Below are 15886 nucleotides of genomic sequence, written 5' to 3'. Positions count from 1 at the left end.
CCTTTATTCCCCATCCTGACCTGTGAGGCTGCACAGCATCCTGCCTCATGCTGTTTACAAGAACGAGCATTCAGTGATTAAGACAACCCAATGTGATCTTCCTCAGCTTTCCAAAATCAACCTCCAACATCTGCCACCAGGTACACTCAAACATGCAATAATCTGTATTTTTGTCCATGCTGGTGGCAGGTGTTTATTACAGACAGAAGGAGAAGCAGTGCAGACATGAACATATTCAGTAGCTAATCCTCAATTGCCATCACCTCACTCCCACTGCAGACAGTCCCTCCAAAGTTGCCCCAACCATTGTTCTCTTCTAATCTGTCATTCCTAATGATGGTATTTTAGTGTTCACTGACACACTCTATCCCCACTCCACCACCCATAGACATGAACATTTACGAGGGAGAGGGCACTGGACATAGTCCTATAACTATAATTTATCCTCCCATTGATGCGATGACTTGCAGTGACACATCTTTCAAAATCAGCTAAACAAAGCCACCACTGAAACTGGAGGAAGAAGATAGATTAAATTCAGAAAAACAAAAATAATCCGGGCCAGATGGTATTAAGAAGTTTCGCATCCAATTCACAACCCTGACTGTCTGGAGAGATAAAGGAAGCTATTTTCAAAGACAGGCACTTGTTTTTAGATCTACTTGTGATTGGCTCTGCCAGGCTTGTTTCTCCCTCTTTTCTCCCAAATCGTTTTTGAGCCTTTTTCTTACTCTTGTGCAAAAAGACATAAATAAATCTACAACTAAAGTAAAATCTGGACAAAAAATGAAACAAACAAAACCCAAAAAAACTAAGAACTTTTTCTTGGTAAATTAAAACATAGGAGAAGTGTTACCTTGGAAGCTGTCACCTGCCCCACAATTCCAGATACAGCCTATCCTGGAGCATCTCCCACAGCAGCATCTCCTCAGTCATCAGCCCCAAAGTCAGCCCCAGCCCCAGCCAAGGAGAGAAAACTCACACCCCTGTGCTGCTGAATCACCTCTTAAAGCCTTTTCTGAGTATGTGGGTGGGCACTTAGACAAAGTGGAGACCTTAAGCTGAGCCCCTCCTTAGCCACACAGGGCATAAATCTATCAGAGAAATTTGAGGGGCTCTCAGACCCCAAGGGTGACATTTCCCAACACGCCCAAGGCATTTGGGAGCCGCTTCAGAAAATGACGCCAACTTCCAGAATTGACTTCACAAGGGAGAAAAATAAAGATGTCTCTGATGCATCTCTGCCCGACATTAACCACTGAGGCCCTGGTTGTGTTTCCAGCAATGATGTCTAACCCCAGCCAACTCTTTACAGTTACTTTAAACCCTTTGTTTCCAAAGGCAGCCTGGATATCACCTGTGTGCCACCACGCTCCCAGCTGGGAGCTCAGCAAGAGAGGAGGAACATTCCATCCTCCACAACACTGTGCCTGACCTCTCCTTGGGGCACCAGGCCCTACCACCATGTAGTGGTGCTCTAATGCCAACAGATAAGGAGTTCAGCTTCAAGAGAAACTGTCTCTGACACTGGAAGAGGAAATCAGGGATAAGAAAGTTCAGTAGAAGTGAAACCCTTCACGAGGAACCCAAGGATCTTCAACTCTTTTTTCCTCATGGCCAAAGTGAGGAAAACCACCACCACCACAAAAAAGTTCCAAAGGCAAAATTAAGCGTTTCCAGAATTGTTACCATACCTCAGTTTGCAGCAAAGCTGCACAAAGCCTTGTTTTGTGCAGTGATTAAACCCAACCAGATTTTGGAATAAATTAACGTGCTGTGTTACTACTTACCCTTGGGCCGACGTCCCCTGCTTCACCCTGCACATCAGGCAAAACAGCAAGGTCAGCTCAGAGTTCAAATGTCAACCCCCAAGAACCAAGCACAGGGTCAGCTGGATGTGGGTACAGCACACAAGGGAAGTGGCAAGAGTGTTCTATTGCTTAATGTATTCAAAACCAGGGAGGAGAAGGGCTCGAGACAACACAATAGGGAAGGGTTCTGCCCTGGCAGGCGATGAAACAGATAATAAATCAGAAATAACAGATTGTTCCCAACTCTAAGGCTCCCCTAGCAACTGCTTATGTCCTACACATGTGAGAATTATCTTCACTTTCAGTACAGTAATGACTTTCTTTGGCCACTCTCATTTCAGGGGAGGATGTCATGCAAACACGGAGCGATGGAGCCCAGAGATCCTGGAGGAGCCAAGAGAGTTTTATGCCAATCTCGTGACCCTTAAGGGCTTACCAGAAACCCTATAGTGTGGGTGAGCTTTAAGACCACACTTATTCCTCCTAGTTTTTTGCAAATTCTTCCTGCCCTCCCCCCCCTTCCTGGGGCTTTTCCAAGAGCAGCCTGAGAACCCACTGTCACAGCTCCACGTCCCAACAAAACCCAGCATCATGCTGACATACTGGGATAACACAAACTGAGAGAATCACAGCAGCAGGAGGATATACACCAGCTTCCCCAAAAGCCACGTGTTAATGCAGCCTTTACCTTTTCCCCTTTTGGTCCTGGAGGTCCCTGAAAACACACAAAAAGGATCCAAGTTAAGGAACATCAGAATCATGAGTGCACGTGACGTCAAACACAAGGAGATTGCATTCATCAATTCAAAAACCAGAGCCATATTCTCTATTATTTTAAGGCATACATGCTATTCTTTTAAGTTATACACTGCTTGACACAAGCAGCACGCTACCAAAAGAGCACCCATGAGGTTCTGCCTGCTCCTGCCAGGACAGAGGATGGAGAAGGACCAGGGCAGGGCAGGCAGTGTGACAGCCACTCGCAAACACGTGATTCCAAATAGATGAAAAAGATATCTTGAGGTATTAAATCACTTCTAGAAAAAAAACACATGCTCAGCATATCATTACAACAATTACACATCTGTTTGAAATAAACAGGGAGGACGGGCTGCTTTCTTTGGCCTATTTGCTGAAGGCATCATTCATCTTCCCTCTGAGCAGCTGCCTGTAAGACAGGCTGGCAGAGACACACTGCAGCCCCAGAGAGAACCCAAGAGCAACACTATGATGTGCCTGCTCTGCATCCTCCTTCCAGCACAGAAAAATACCAAGTCTCAGGGTTCAGACCAATTCAAGGAGTTTGCTGAAGCAGGACCCAGTGGGATGCAGCGGGGGAAGGTCAGCAGAGAGGCTGGCAGTGGCAGATCTGCATCCCCATGCACCCCTCCCCACTGTTAATTGCTCTCTAAGCAAGGCTGCTGGCATGGAAGAGATCATGAACAGTCTGCTTGACTCTGGCTGTTTGATAAATTTGCTTTTTCATTGAGGTTTCTCTGCCTCTCACTCAGGGTCTCACTCCTGCCCGGTAGTGGTACCCTGAGGTCCGACTGTGCTCCCATCACAGGGTTTTGCTGATTCAAAGCCAAGCCCTGAGCACCACAGTGTGAGCTGGCCTTCCTTTTTGTTTCATTTCCAATGCTTTATTTCTAGATTTTATTTACATTTGTTGTCTTCAGGGTTAGGATAAAAACCAACAACAGCAACGTACAGCTTTAGCAGCACACCTCCTACCTAGCTGGAAATAAGTGTCTGGAGTAACTTTTCACTTGCAAAGACTAAATGACTTCTGCCCACATTGAAATCCCAGCTGGTTTAGGACCATAACTATAAAAGATTTCAGATTGTGCCCTCTATAAAAAAATGTAGTGCAAGAGAATGGGGTTTGGACACAAAATATGGATCTGTGACCTCCTGTAGGAACCATCCAGCAGAAAGAGTTGGAGCTGGCCAGAGTTCAGCTAGCATGAAAGCAAAAAAGTCTGGGTTTCTGTAAAACAAGTAAGAAAAGAGTGGAGCACCTGAATATCCAAAGGGCTTCCAACAAAAAATGAAGTCAAGAAAGCAGCTCATAAAATGAAGTCCAGCTGTTCCAAAAAGTATTGCATGGACACTGTGCGCTCTTCAAGTAGTTCCAACCTCAGCTCCTTTGGAGTGATATGGAACCCACTTTGGGATCAATTATTTTTATGGTATCACTTTGTAGTGCCAGGAGCACACAACTAAGATTACTGACTTTGCTTCTTTGAATGTGCTACTGGAGATTATTTCCCAAATTTGGCCTGATGCCCATCTGCAGTCTCTGCTCACTGAGCTGGCACAGGAGGGGAAGAAGCAGCTGAGATGAGCTGACAGGTAAAAAAAAGGTCACCTCTAGCTGTGCTGGCCACCCTGGCTCAGAATTCAAACTTGCATTTGTTACAGACCATGGAATTATTTCCCAAATACAATTTTCTCCCTTAAACTGTTATATATGTAGTAATAAACGAGCAGTAGTTGACATTCTGCATATTTATTGCAGAGTAGTACGAGCAAAGACATGCTATATTTGGCACCTGGTGCTACTTACTGGTTTGCCATCCAAACCAAGAGGCCCCTGGAAAAGGAAGGAAAAAGACAGTACTATTAAAATAAATAAATAAATGATCAATTTACAAACACAACAATATCAGGCATGCTCTGAAAGAGGCTCTACTTACGTACAGCACAACCTTTGGCTATGATTCTATGATATACCTAATCCTTCATCCATGCAATCCAGCAGGGAGGTTTCAGGGAAGTACAGTAAGAGGCATCAAACAATTTGCAGATTAAGAAGGAGCGTGAAAGGAAGCGACAGGATTAGTGACAGGGATGAGGTGACAGTGCCCTGGCACAACACTCGGGACTCCCTGAAGCTTGTAAAGTCAAAAGGAGCAGCAGTAAAACACCCCTAATTTGGGTAAACTGAGCAGATCCACAAGTGATTCACATCAACCTCAGACCTGAACCATTTGTTTTTGCCAAAGGACTTGCTGAATCTCTACCAATTTACCCAAGATGTGATGGATGATGGTATCAGCCATCACCCTCAGTAAGTCTCACTGATGGGAAAAGGTTTCTTGCTGTGGAGAAAGGGAAGGTGCATCTGCCCCATGGGCTGACAGCTCCGTGCTTTGCTCCTCTGCAGTGACACAAAGCTGGAAGTGCACTTGTAACTGCAAGACCAAGCACTTGGTTAACCCCAGTTCTTCCCCAGGTCTCCCCTTCCTAGGGCTGCTGCCTGGCAAGTCAACATCAAAAATGGTTATTTCCCTGCCATCTCTGGCATTTATGCCCTTAATTAATGTAAAGCCACTGACTGTGTTGGGCCATAGGAAACTTTGCTTTTGAGAAGGTTGTGTGTGGGGAGGAAGCAGAGGTGCTCTGAGGCCAAAGCTGCCCCTGCCCTCAGCTGCAGCTGGCACACAGGCACTTGGGGATGAAGAAATGCCCCCAAGTTATGGTAAATCCCAGAACTGAATTCCCACCAATCCACAAACTTAACACCTTTCCTTATTTAAGCCCAAAGAAGGCTCAGCCCTGCAAACTGTCCCTGAGGAGACACAGCACGATGGTTGCGAGTCAGCAAAGCCCTCGGTCAAAGCTTTCACACCCGGATTTCCAACGTGTGCTCCCGTGCTTCCCTGGGCAAGGATCCACCCTGGAGGGATCAGTGTCCCTGTGGCAAAGCCTGACCCGACACCACAGCCTGGCTCTGGTGAGCTCAAACCCAACCCAGCCTTGTTCTTGTCCCTGCCTATGGCAAATCCAAGGGCTGTGCTTGCACATCCTCCTTCCAACATGCTGGGCTGAAACATCTCCCACAATACAGCCCTGTCAACTGGGGGGGATCTACCAAAGCAAACATAGTTTGGAATGTGGTACAAAGCAAGGCTAAAGCACCAAAGGTTTCTGTATTTCTTAGGGAACTGATTAGGGTGACTCATTTTTACTTTAACTTCTATCTGTGATGGGGAAATTGGGCAAAAGAGACAAAGGTGTGTAAGAGGAGGCCAATGGCTGCACTTAAAAGAGCATCCTTCCAGCTCACAGCCACTGATAAGGAATAAATCAGCCTGTAATGGCTATGGAATATGAAACCCTGGAGGACACAGCTCTGTTAGGAAAGAGGTAAATCCAAGTGGCTGAACCCTCAGCAGGGCATCAGTACCTTGGTCATAAGGGCTGGGGGACCTGTATGAGAGAAGTTCACTTGAAAATAAATGGGCATTTCTTTACACACATGAGATTTCTGAAGTTATCAAACATAGTTTACATTCACCACGTGATGTGCATCATTTCTCATGAGGAGCTACCAGTGCACAACTGCCAAGTAGCAGTAATGAAAAATCTAAATAAAGCAGTTGTGTCTGTCAGCAAGCAAAGGCTTGCAGGTCACGACCAAACTACTACTTCTTCCCCAACACCTCCTCCCTACTTTATCTAACCTCAGTTGCTTAGATTATAACACCTGGGAAAGGCATCAGGTCCGTGGAGCTTCTTTTCTGAAACTATGATTGTTTGAGGTGATTCACCTGCAACTCCCTGTCCTCCAGAGGGCAAGATGTGGGACCTGAGCAGAGAACTGGCAGCACATTCAACTTCTCAGAGGAGTAGAAGTCCCAGATTTTATTTATTTATTTATTTATAATATACAATACCAATTCATCAGCTTTTAGCTATTCTTGTATCAGTCCACAAAAGGACATCCAGAAGGAAAAACAATGGCCTATTCAGAGGATGTTTGTTTAAGGGAAAACATTTAATGCTTGAGAGAAACAATATCCATCAGGGTTTCAAAGGGGGTCTTGGCCAGCCATGGCACTGAATGGACAAGACTAACACAGACTTCTAAATGTCTTGTTAGTCTGGGCTGGGGATTTAATTGTCTCTGCTCTACCTGCCCAATGTCTGTGTGAGCAAGGCAGGGCTCTGAGAGGAGCCAGGGGATTGCATGAGTAGAGCAGGAGAAAGCATCTGAAATCTGGGCTGACTTGACTCCTTGTAAATCCCCAGAGTACCCATGTGTTGAGATCATTATTGTCTTTTATTTGAATCCTCCTCCATGTCATTTTAATTAAAGATTAAGCAATCTTTCATTTATTTAATAAACAAGGAACAGGAAAACAACAAGTAACCCCATATTACCCCAAAATCACTTTCACTTAAACAACCAGCACAAAATCTATGAAAAAGGTGAGTTTTCTGGACACCCCAAGTAAGGGAAAGCTTCACTGTGGCTTTATGCTGTGCTTTTTTCCCTGGGGCAAATTTCACTCATCCTTCACCCACTCTTGATCACAAGTCTTTAAATCACACACACAGTGATCACACTTCACATAATTCAGTGCTTGCTACATCGAGAGGGGATGAATTTTCTACCCAGCACAAACCTGATGGTTTAAGACAAGGCAGAGGGAAAAATTCAACCAATTTCCTCCAAAACATGATCCTGACTGAACCCATCAGTGCACTGGCCAAGTGGGACAAAATACATTGATCCTGGGTGCTTTGAGGAAGATGGCACTGATGGGTCAGCAGGGAGAGCTGGTGACACGGGGCAGGGGTGAGTGACAATTGAAACCACACGCTGTGGTTTGACCCCTCACAGAGAGTTATGTGGTCACGTGGTGTTCCTGTGGGAATAAGGATCCATGGTGATCTAATGGTGCATCCCCCTCTGCCATCACCTGCGTGAGGACATTATTTGTATAATGATAAATATTTTATGGTACACTAATGATATGTTATTTAATGACATATTAATAACATGAGGCTCATGAGGCTGAGAATGCAGACAGCTCTCAGATAAGATGCTGGAGCTTGACCAGAGCTTGTTACTATATCATGTACTCTCCATGCATCCTTGGTTTGGCCACACAATATTTCAACTTCAGAGTAAGGGGCTACATTTAGATATGTTTGAAAACAAATTCCAATATTTTTCTTCATTTTGTTTCACAGTAGAAGCTCAGAATTCTTGAGATACAGCGCCAAAATGCCACCTCTCTTTGCAAAAATGAGATTCACCCATTGCTGAGATCAGCTGAAGGCTTGAGGACAGCTTTGAGTTCACCAAAAAGGGATGACGGGGAGCTTGCAAGCTCTGATTCACATGCAAAATCTCTTCCAATAAATAATAAGCATTTCCCACGTACATCACTCACCTCTGGCTCAGAGCAAGCTGAGGTGCCAGCCTGGCTACCTGGCCCTCTGCCTTCCTCCTCCAGTGCCCTTCCTGCTGCTGGCAGGGAGGTACTTGCTCTAACAATGTCACAGGAATTTTAAAGGGAGGGAAATATCTAGTGAAAACAAAGCCAGAAATTATTAAGAGGACAATCCTTCTGAGTTTGGAAATCTTCTCTCATGGTTATTTTTAATGTTTCCTGCTCTGCTAAAAATTAGCAGAGGAGTCGGAAGGAACCCTGCAGTCAAATTTTAACAAACTCAAAGGGCTGCCTTTCAATCTCTGTCTCTGTGGTTTCAAAAAGGGGTAAAATCTCACATTTTAAGGAGGAGGAAAGTGTCAGAACAAAAGAGCACGACGATATTTTAGTATCCCTGGGAAGGGCCCCGGGGTCATTAGGCAGCATGGTCTGCAGCAGAGCCAGGGAACAGGGACCATCCCCTCCTATAGGCCACGCTGTAAATCCTCGGGGCGGGACAGTGTCTGCTGGCAATGTGGTTCCTTGGCACATTTTTGTGTGAGAAGAAAGCTCTGGCAAAAGCTGTGGCCAAGCCTGCCCTGCCAGACCCGTCACAAGGAAAGTGCAGGAAGGCAGCCAGGTTGCTGTGGCTGCTCCCAGCTTCCCAGCTGAAGGGAAAGGGGAGAAAAGGCACTGAGAAATGAAGAATGAGCTGCGAGTCCTCCAAAGAGCAGCTGAGATTCACTGGCACTAACTGGGAACAAGCTGAGTACCAGAGACATGCTCTGGGATGTCACCTTACCCCCAGTTGCTGCTACCCCCTCCTCCCTCCCTGAAGCTTTCAGGTGCAGAAGGACCTTATAAAATTAACTCTTATAAAATAACACATTTTTACCCCATGCAGTACCACCTCTGCTACAGTAAACATTTGACCTTCTAAATGCTTTTAAGTTATTGCATTTTAATGTATTAAATATTTTTTATATTTTACTATTTATCATTATTATTTATAATCATAAATAAATTTACTACTGTTTTAAAGACCTGTGAAGGGTATGGAATTGGTCCTATAAGGAATTATCCCCCACACACACTGCTGTGAGCCTGGACAAGTCCTTGGTGGGAGGTTCCTCCTGCCTCAGCCCTGACCTCTGGGTCACTGGTGTGAGACCCCAAAATCATGTTAGTCTGCAGCACAACACAGCATTGGAAACATTCCTACTGGGACCTGTCATATTTAAGCATTAAGATAATTTATATCATGATAGTTTCATGTTTAACTTTATATAGCACGGATGGCCTCACCAGAATGGGATGGGATTGCTGCACAGGGAAACAGCCCTGCACTCAAAAATAATACTTTTTCAGCATGAACAACATTATTAAAATCCTTTGTTAATAATTTTCTCTGTTTCTTTGTTTGAAAAAAGATATTTCAGTATTTTCAAGCACAAATTCCCTTTTGCTCCATGACTACACACAAACCGGAAAACCACTTTTTCATCACTAGGTGATAGTTTTTGCATTGTTTAGAGGAAAAAAAAAAATTCAAAAAACCAAACAGCTTCTGCAATTTTCTTCCAAGCACTAAACAACAATGTTGATGGGACATGATTATTTTTTAATGTTTGCAAGACTAATTGTTTTCATTTGGAAATAATTTACACATGCAGGCCGCATCCTGCCTGGCCTCAGAGCCAGGCTCTTCTTATTCAGCTAGAAAACACTATTTCTTTTTAAAAGGAATGGCAATTATGGGGTTCCCAAAACCCATCTCCTTGCAAACCACAGCTCTGCATGTAACATCCAACTGCAGACTTGGAGGGGATCCTAAAAGGGCTGCTCTGGGCAGTGGGATGAGCTGAGTCCCCCCTGCCCACAGAGTCCTCCAGCTGCAGCAGCTCTCACCCCCCTCCCAAATTTCTTTCCAAAGAGACCACCTGAGCACGCCCCATGCATTGCCCACAGGATCTGGAGGGGCTCAGCATCACCAAAGCCTCAAAATCTCCTCTGAAACAATTCTCCAGAGGGAATCATGTCCCACAGCCCAGGCTGCCAGCAATAAATCCCCCAACAGAGGTGTCAGGTAAACGATGCAGAGCAGCCTGATAAGAGCCAAGTGTGTGTTAACAAGGCAACCAAAAAAAAAACCCTCACAAATCTGTGCTCTATTCCAAAAAAAAAGATCTGTCCTCAGACTCCTGGGAGGCCTCTGCCCATTCTTTGATGGAAACAGAGCAGAAAGGAGCAGTAATTTGCTAAAAACTTCACCCATAATGCAAACCAGACGTTGGGGCTCTGCAAGGGAGCTGGGCTGGTCCCCGCTGGGCATCCGGGGGCTGCGAGAGCCCATCTCCCTTCCACAGGGCACGGATGCTTCCAGCATTTCTGAAATCCTTGGGAAACAAACAAACAAACAAACAAAAAACCCCAGAGAAAACAAACCCAAGCCCTATCCTCAGAATGCTTTTTGGGCTCTGTCCACTGTTCAGCCCCTGCTTTGCATCTCCAGCGTGGCCTCACCAGGGCACTTCAGTTCCCAGCTGTCTTCCAGACATGTCGACCACGTTCATCAGGGTTTCAAGTGGAGATAAGGAACCTTTTCCCCTGCAGGAGCTGCCTCTTCCTTAACCACAAGATGTGCCTTCTTCCATCTGTGCACACAGCTCCCTCCTTGTTTTGCTGGATGTCTTCTCACGAAGATGCTCAAGAAAATTGTCTGGAATCAAATCTGACACTGACTGGTGCAGAGGGGTGGAAAACAAACACTGGGCTGGAGCTGCACAGGGCACTGGTTGGCTTTTTGAGGAATGGCACTTGGAGATGCCAAAACAGAGCCAGTTTGTTCACTCCTGATATGAACTGCAGTGATTCCTGGGCAGATGTGCCAGCTCACCTTATCTGCTGCCGAGCACCAATTCAGAGGCACGAGCTCACTCGTCTGTGCATCACGTTGCACCAGTTTTCTTCCAAAATAACGAAGTGCTTTTACAGAAGAAAGAGTCCCCTGACTTCCCCCAGGTTTCTGAGGTTTAAATCAGTTCCATGTGTCCCATGCAACTGCTTGCTTCAAGATCTGATGTCCAGTGGGGCTTTGGATTTATATTTTTTTAATGTCCCACTACGAGAGGAGATGGCCTCTGTGGCAGGAATGCAATTCTTAAGTCAGTAAGCAATGGTTTTGGAAGAATATTGGCATTTCAAACAAACACTTCAGCAACTTACTGACTTTATGTCCTTTCCTCAGCAGTGTCAGTCCTGGCTGACAGCTGCTGTTTGGATTACCTCTCTTTGGTGTCTAATGAGCAGACTTGTAAGTTTTCCTCAGTGTCTCTCAGTCTACATGCCAAACCTTGGTACCACAGAGCTGTGCCCAAATGTACCGGAAAGAGAGATGCAGATCCACCAGCTGCACTCACAGTCAAAGCAGGGAACCAGAGGAAAAGCAGTAAAAGAAACCAGAAACCAAATCCCTGCCCTGCCTGGGTGATTCAGGCAGCGAAGTTCTCCTTGCCATTGCTGTCAGCACCTTCACCAGGCCCTCTCCTCTCTTCTCCTGATCCAGAACCACTGGAATCACAGAGGATAAAAAAAATGCATCTGCAATTCCTCTACTGGGTGGGATATAAGACAACTTTTTATTATCCCTGTGGAAGAATTACCTCAAAATCAAAAGGAAAATAAAGTGCTGCCACGAAGAGCTGGTCTTCACAAAATCACTGTTGTTTCCACATCAGAGAGCCAGTAAATGGATGTAGCAGGAAAACACTGTGGATCTGCTTTCCCTGTTTAAAGAGGGCTTTCCCTCTGGGCAAATAATTATGTGAATTGGCCACAAAACTGATATTAAAATAAAATGAAAAAGACTGGAACTACGAAGTTTGCCTTGTAAAATGGATGTTTGTAACTTCTGTCTTTTGGGCTCTTACTGGGAGAGGTATGTGTGCAAATGACATCACACACAGGAGATGCTCCTTGAAGTCTGAATATTTATGAGTTAAGATACTCCTGAGAACAAACACACAACTGAACCCTAAATTACAATTATGACCTTGATTAACCTGGCTAAGAAAACTAAACATCTTAGCAACAGAAGCCTTCATCACACAACACAGTATTTGAAAATATCCAAGTCTAGTGATCCACAACCAGCCAAAAAAACACCCATGTGATGTACAGGCAATCCATGTGTGTGCATGAGCTGCCACCCAAGGTCTGGAAAGCATCTGCCCACTGCAAAAAAAAAAAAACCAGGAAAAGTTTGAGATCCACACATGCCATGAGATCTGACCACATAGCATGGTCTCCCCTATCTCACATGGGATTTCTGGCAGCCCTCCTGAAGAGTTAAAACACTGCCTGATGTTCTGATTTGGGCACAGAGCAATGCAGGGCTCCTCCAGACACTCTCCCAGGCTGCACCCTGAGCACACCCAAGCAGGACTTGGAGATAATTGCATGGATGGAGGCAACATATGGAGTCATCAGGCAGTTCAATTCTAAGTTACTTCTACAGTTCTCTCGTAAAAGTAGTTTATTTTTAATGTCACATCTGGTTTTCTGTTGATGCCATTTCCAAAGTGCCTGGCTAAGCACATGTCTTGAAGCTTTCTGGTAAACTCTGAGGAACCACAATGGCACGGAGGAGCTGCCCCCAGGAACAGGCTCAGGCACGTGTTCCTCATTTCCCACACCTCATCCTGTCTGCATTCATAATACATTTATGGGTCACACACAAAAAGCTTGCCCAGACTTTCCCTGGCTTAGTTGTCTACACTAACTGAAATCCTTAACTGCTGAATGGGAAAAAAACCCAAACTCCACTGACTATGGCCAAGGTCTAGAGCTGTGACCAAAGTCTCTGTTCCAGTGTTCCACTGTGCTGGGTTCTTGCAAGTCAGGGAACCATCTTTCCTTCTACATGTGCTCCGTCAACCCTCTCACAGACATCAGCACAGAAAAACACATTTGGCTTCAATTTACGTCTCGAAAATTAATTAAAACCAGAGTTTTACCATCCTTACCAGTTCATTTCTGGCTTATACATTACAGCTGACTTCAATGGATAACTGGATTTTCAACACTGCAGCCAAAGGAATATATTAGCTCACTGTCCAAGGCTCCCAAAACCAAAGTTTCTGGAGATGCTGACCTGCATAACTCCAACAGCTCCTTAGCATGAGCTGGACTACAAATACATGAGCACAACCTGTACAAGAGTATTTCCACTCCAATTGAGCAATTACTCCCCAAAAGGAGTGCCAGCCTCGAGCAATGCCTGTGCTGTGATTCTCTTTTACCATAAATCCATTAGTTGATTATATTGGTGTAGTGACCTGTGACTAGAAAAGGATGCAATTACTCGTAGAACCATAAAATGGTTTGGGCGGGAAGGAACCTTAAAGATCATCTTGTTCTAACTCCCCTACTGAGGGCAGGGACACCTTCCACTAGCCCAGGTTGCTCCAAGCCCTGTCCAACCTGGCCTTGGACACATCCAGGGATGGGGCAGCCACAGCTTCTCTGGGCAACCTGTGCCAGGGCCTCACCACCCTCACTATAAAGAATTTCCTTCTAATATCCAACCTAACCCTGCCCTCTGTCAGTGTGAAATCATTCCCCCTTGTCCTGTCACCAGAGGCCCCTGTAAGAAGTTCCTCCACCTCTGTCTTGTTGGGTCCCTTCAGGTACTGCAAGGCTGCAATTAGGATATCCCAAAGCCTTCTCTTTTCCAGGCTGAAGAATCCCAATTCTCTCAGCCTTTCCTCATGGGAGAGCTGCTCTATCCCTCCAATTATCTTAGTGGTCTCCTCTGGACTCACTCCAACAGGCTGATGTCCTTCCTGTGCTGAGGACCCCAGAGCTGGATACTCGATATTCCATTATTTTGAGTAACGAGCTGCATTACTTCTGAACAGGCAGAATGTGAAGCCTTTTGTCCCTGCCTTCCCAAAAAGTTCCCAGTGCTGCAAGAGATGGGCAGGACGATGCCTCGGTTCTTCCAGGATTAAGAAAATTCAGAAGGCAAACATTATATTCCTCCAGTGTATAATAACACACTGCTCAATTAAAAATAAATCCTACTATTCTAAGGAAAATGCATAAAATAGGAGACAACTCTGTTTCATATCATGCTTTTTTCCTACAAAGCCTCTTCCCTGCTCTGCTTTTTATTAATGAAGACATGCACATGAAGTAATTCCCCTCATTAATCAACTTCATTCTTTTGGTTTCTTCCTACTTCAAGTGACAACCCTCCATTTGGGATGTCACGTAGCAGTGTAGGCTGAGACTGATTTTGGGGTGGGATGAGTAGCAGAGGCAGATGAAACTCTCAAGAAACAGAGACTTTGGCTTCAAAAGGCCTCTCCAGTAGATGGGAAGAGGGAAAGGAGTGGGTTCTAGTGAACCACAAATGCAGTATGTCACTGGGAAAGAGGAGAAATGTCATGCAGGAGGAGAGCTGAGTAGTTTGAAGGCAAGTATAGAACCATCTCTGTGTGGGGCAGGGAAGGAGATGAGAGCAAGGCTGCTAAAAACAGTGCACAACCATTGCTTAGAATCAAGGAATCATTCAGGTTGGAAAAGACCTCTAAGATCGTTGTGTTCAACCACCCAGCACTGCCAAGGCCACCACTAAACCATGTCCACAAGCACCACATCCACACATCTTTTAAATCCCTCCAGGCATGGTGACTCCACCACTGCCCTGGGTGGTCTGGTCCAATGCTTCACAACCTTTTTGGTGAAGAATTTTTTCCTAATAAATAATCAAAACCTCCCCTGGCGCAACTTGAGGCTGTCTCTTCTTATCCTGTCACTTGTTCCCTGGGAGAAAGGACCAGTTCCCACCTGGCTCCACCCTCCTGTCAGGGAGTTGCAGAGAGCAAGAAGGTCCCCCCTGAGCCTCCTTTTCTCCAGGCTGAGCCCCCCCAGCTCCCTCAGCTGCTCCTCATCAGTCATGCTCCAGACCCTTCCCCAGCTCTGTTGCCCTTCTCTGGACACGCTCCAGCCCCTCAATGTCTTTCTCGTAGCCAGGGCAGCGCTTCTCCCTCCTCACATTGTCTGATGCCATTGAACAGCTACGTAATGCGAAGTTCCCCCTGCTCTGAAAAGGTCAGCTCAGAGCCTGCTCACATCCCAGCTCTTCCATCTGCTCCTCATTTTCCCTTTTTCCTCCTGCCCAGGCACAGCTGAGCCCTGCTCACGTCAGCAGCCCCTGCACAGCCAATCTCCCCCTGCTCCCCTCCTGGCTTTACGAGGACAAGTGACCCCGACACGCTGAGAGGCACTGACGGCACATCCAGGGGAGAGGAACCCCTCAGCAGCACGGGTGCTCCTCAGAAAGCACGGGGGACACGTCCCAGGGGATCCTGGTCCCAGCGCCTGGTTGTGCCCAACAAGAAACACATTTCCACCAACATCTGCTTTTCCTCTGCTTCCAGCGTGCTCTCGTGCAAACCTGGGGCTGTGCTTCGTTTTGGGGATGGGCCAGGTGGTCTTTTGGCAAAGGCTAAAGGTGTCCTCCCGATTTCCCTCGCTCTAAAGGCTGCTGTCATCTCACCAGGAAATGTGGCCGTGGGAAGCACCAAAAAAACACAGTTAAACCAGCAGTGGTTGGTGGCCCTCCCGCAGCAAATCCCTCCACGGCAGCAGGGAGATCTGAGCACACCCCTGGACCCCTGCAGAGCCCACAGGCAGGACAACCAGGGCTCCACCACCACAACCACGGGCAGGTTCCTGAGCAGGGGTTGGCAGACACAGCAACACCACCAGGCAGGGCTAACCAAAGGTAGATCTGTTTGCCCAGGACCTTGTCTGAAAACTGTCATTCTCTCTCCTGAGCTGCTCATTCTCCTGGATTTTTAACACAGTGTCTTCCTCAGAGACCATGCCTGTCTCATGAAT

The 15886-nt window shown here is 46.1% G+C and overlaps 1 protein-coding gene across 1 annotated transcript in view; it reads right to left on the bottom strand.

Moving 5' to 3' along the window:
- Window positions 1–15886, bottom strand: part of COL23A1 (collagen type XXIII alpha 1 chain) — a 172507-nt gene that overhangs the window by 20417 nt on the left and 136204 nt on the right. The window contains exons 5-7 of the mRNA XM_027682443.1: window positions 4381–4407; window positions 2500–2526; window positions 1791–1817 (exon numbers count right to left, since the gene is read on the bottom strand). Coding sequence (XP_027538244.1) covers window positions 1791–1817; window positions 2500–2526; window positions 4381–4407 — 81 coding nt within the window. The remainder of the gene's footprint in view (window positions 1–1790; window positions 1818–2499; window positions 2527–4380; window positions 4408–15886) is intronic.

Source organism: Neopelma chrysocephalum, unplaced genomic scaffold (assembly GCF_003984885.1).
Source record: "Neopelma chrysocephalum unplaced genomic scaffold, ASM398488v2 Primary Assembly neopelma1_63, whole genome shotgun sequence".
Lineage (NCBI taxonomy): Eukaryota > Metazoa > Chordata > Aves > Passeriformes > Pipridae > Neopelma > Neopelma chrysocephalum.
Note: the sequence above shows the minus strand (reverse complement) of the source record. Positions and strands in the feature narration are given on the sequence as shown.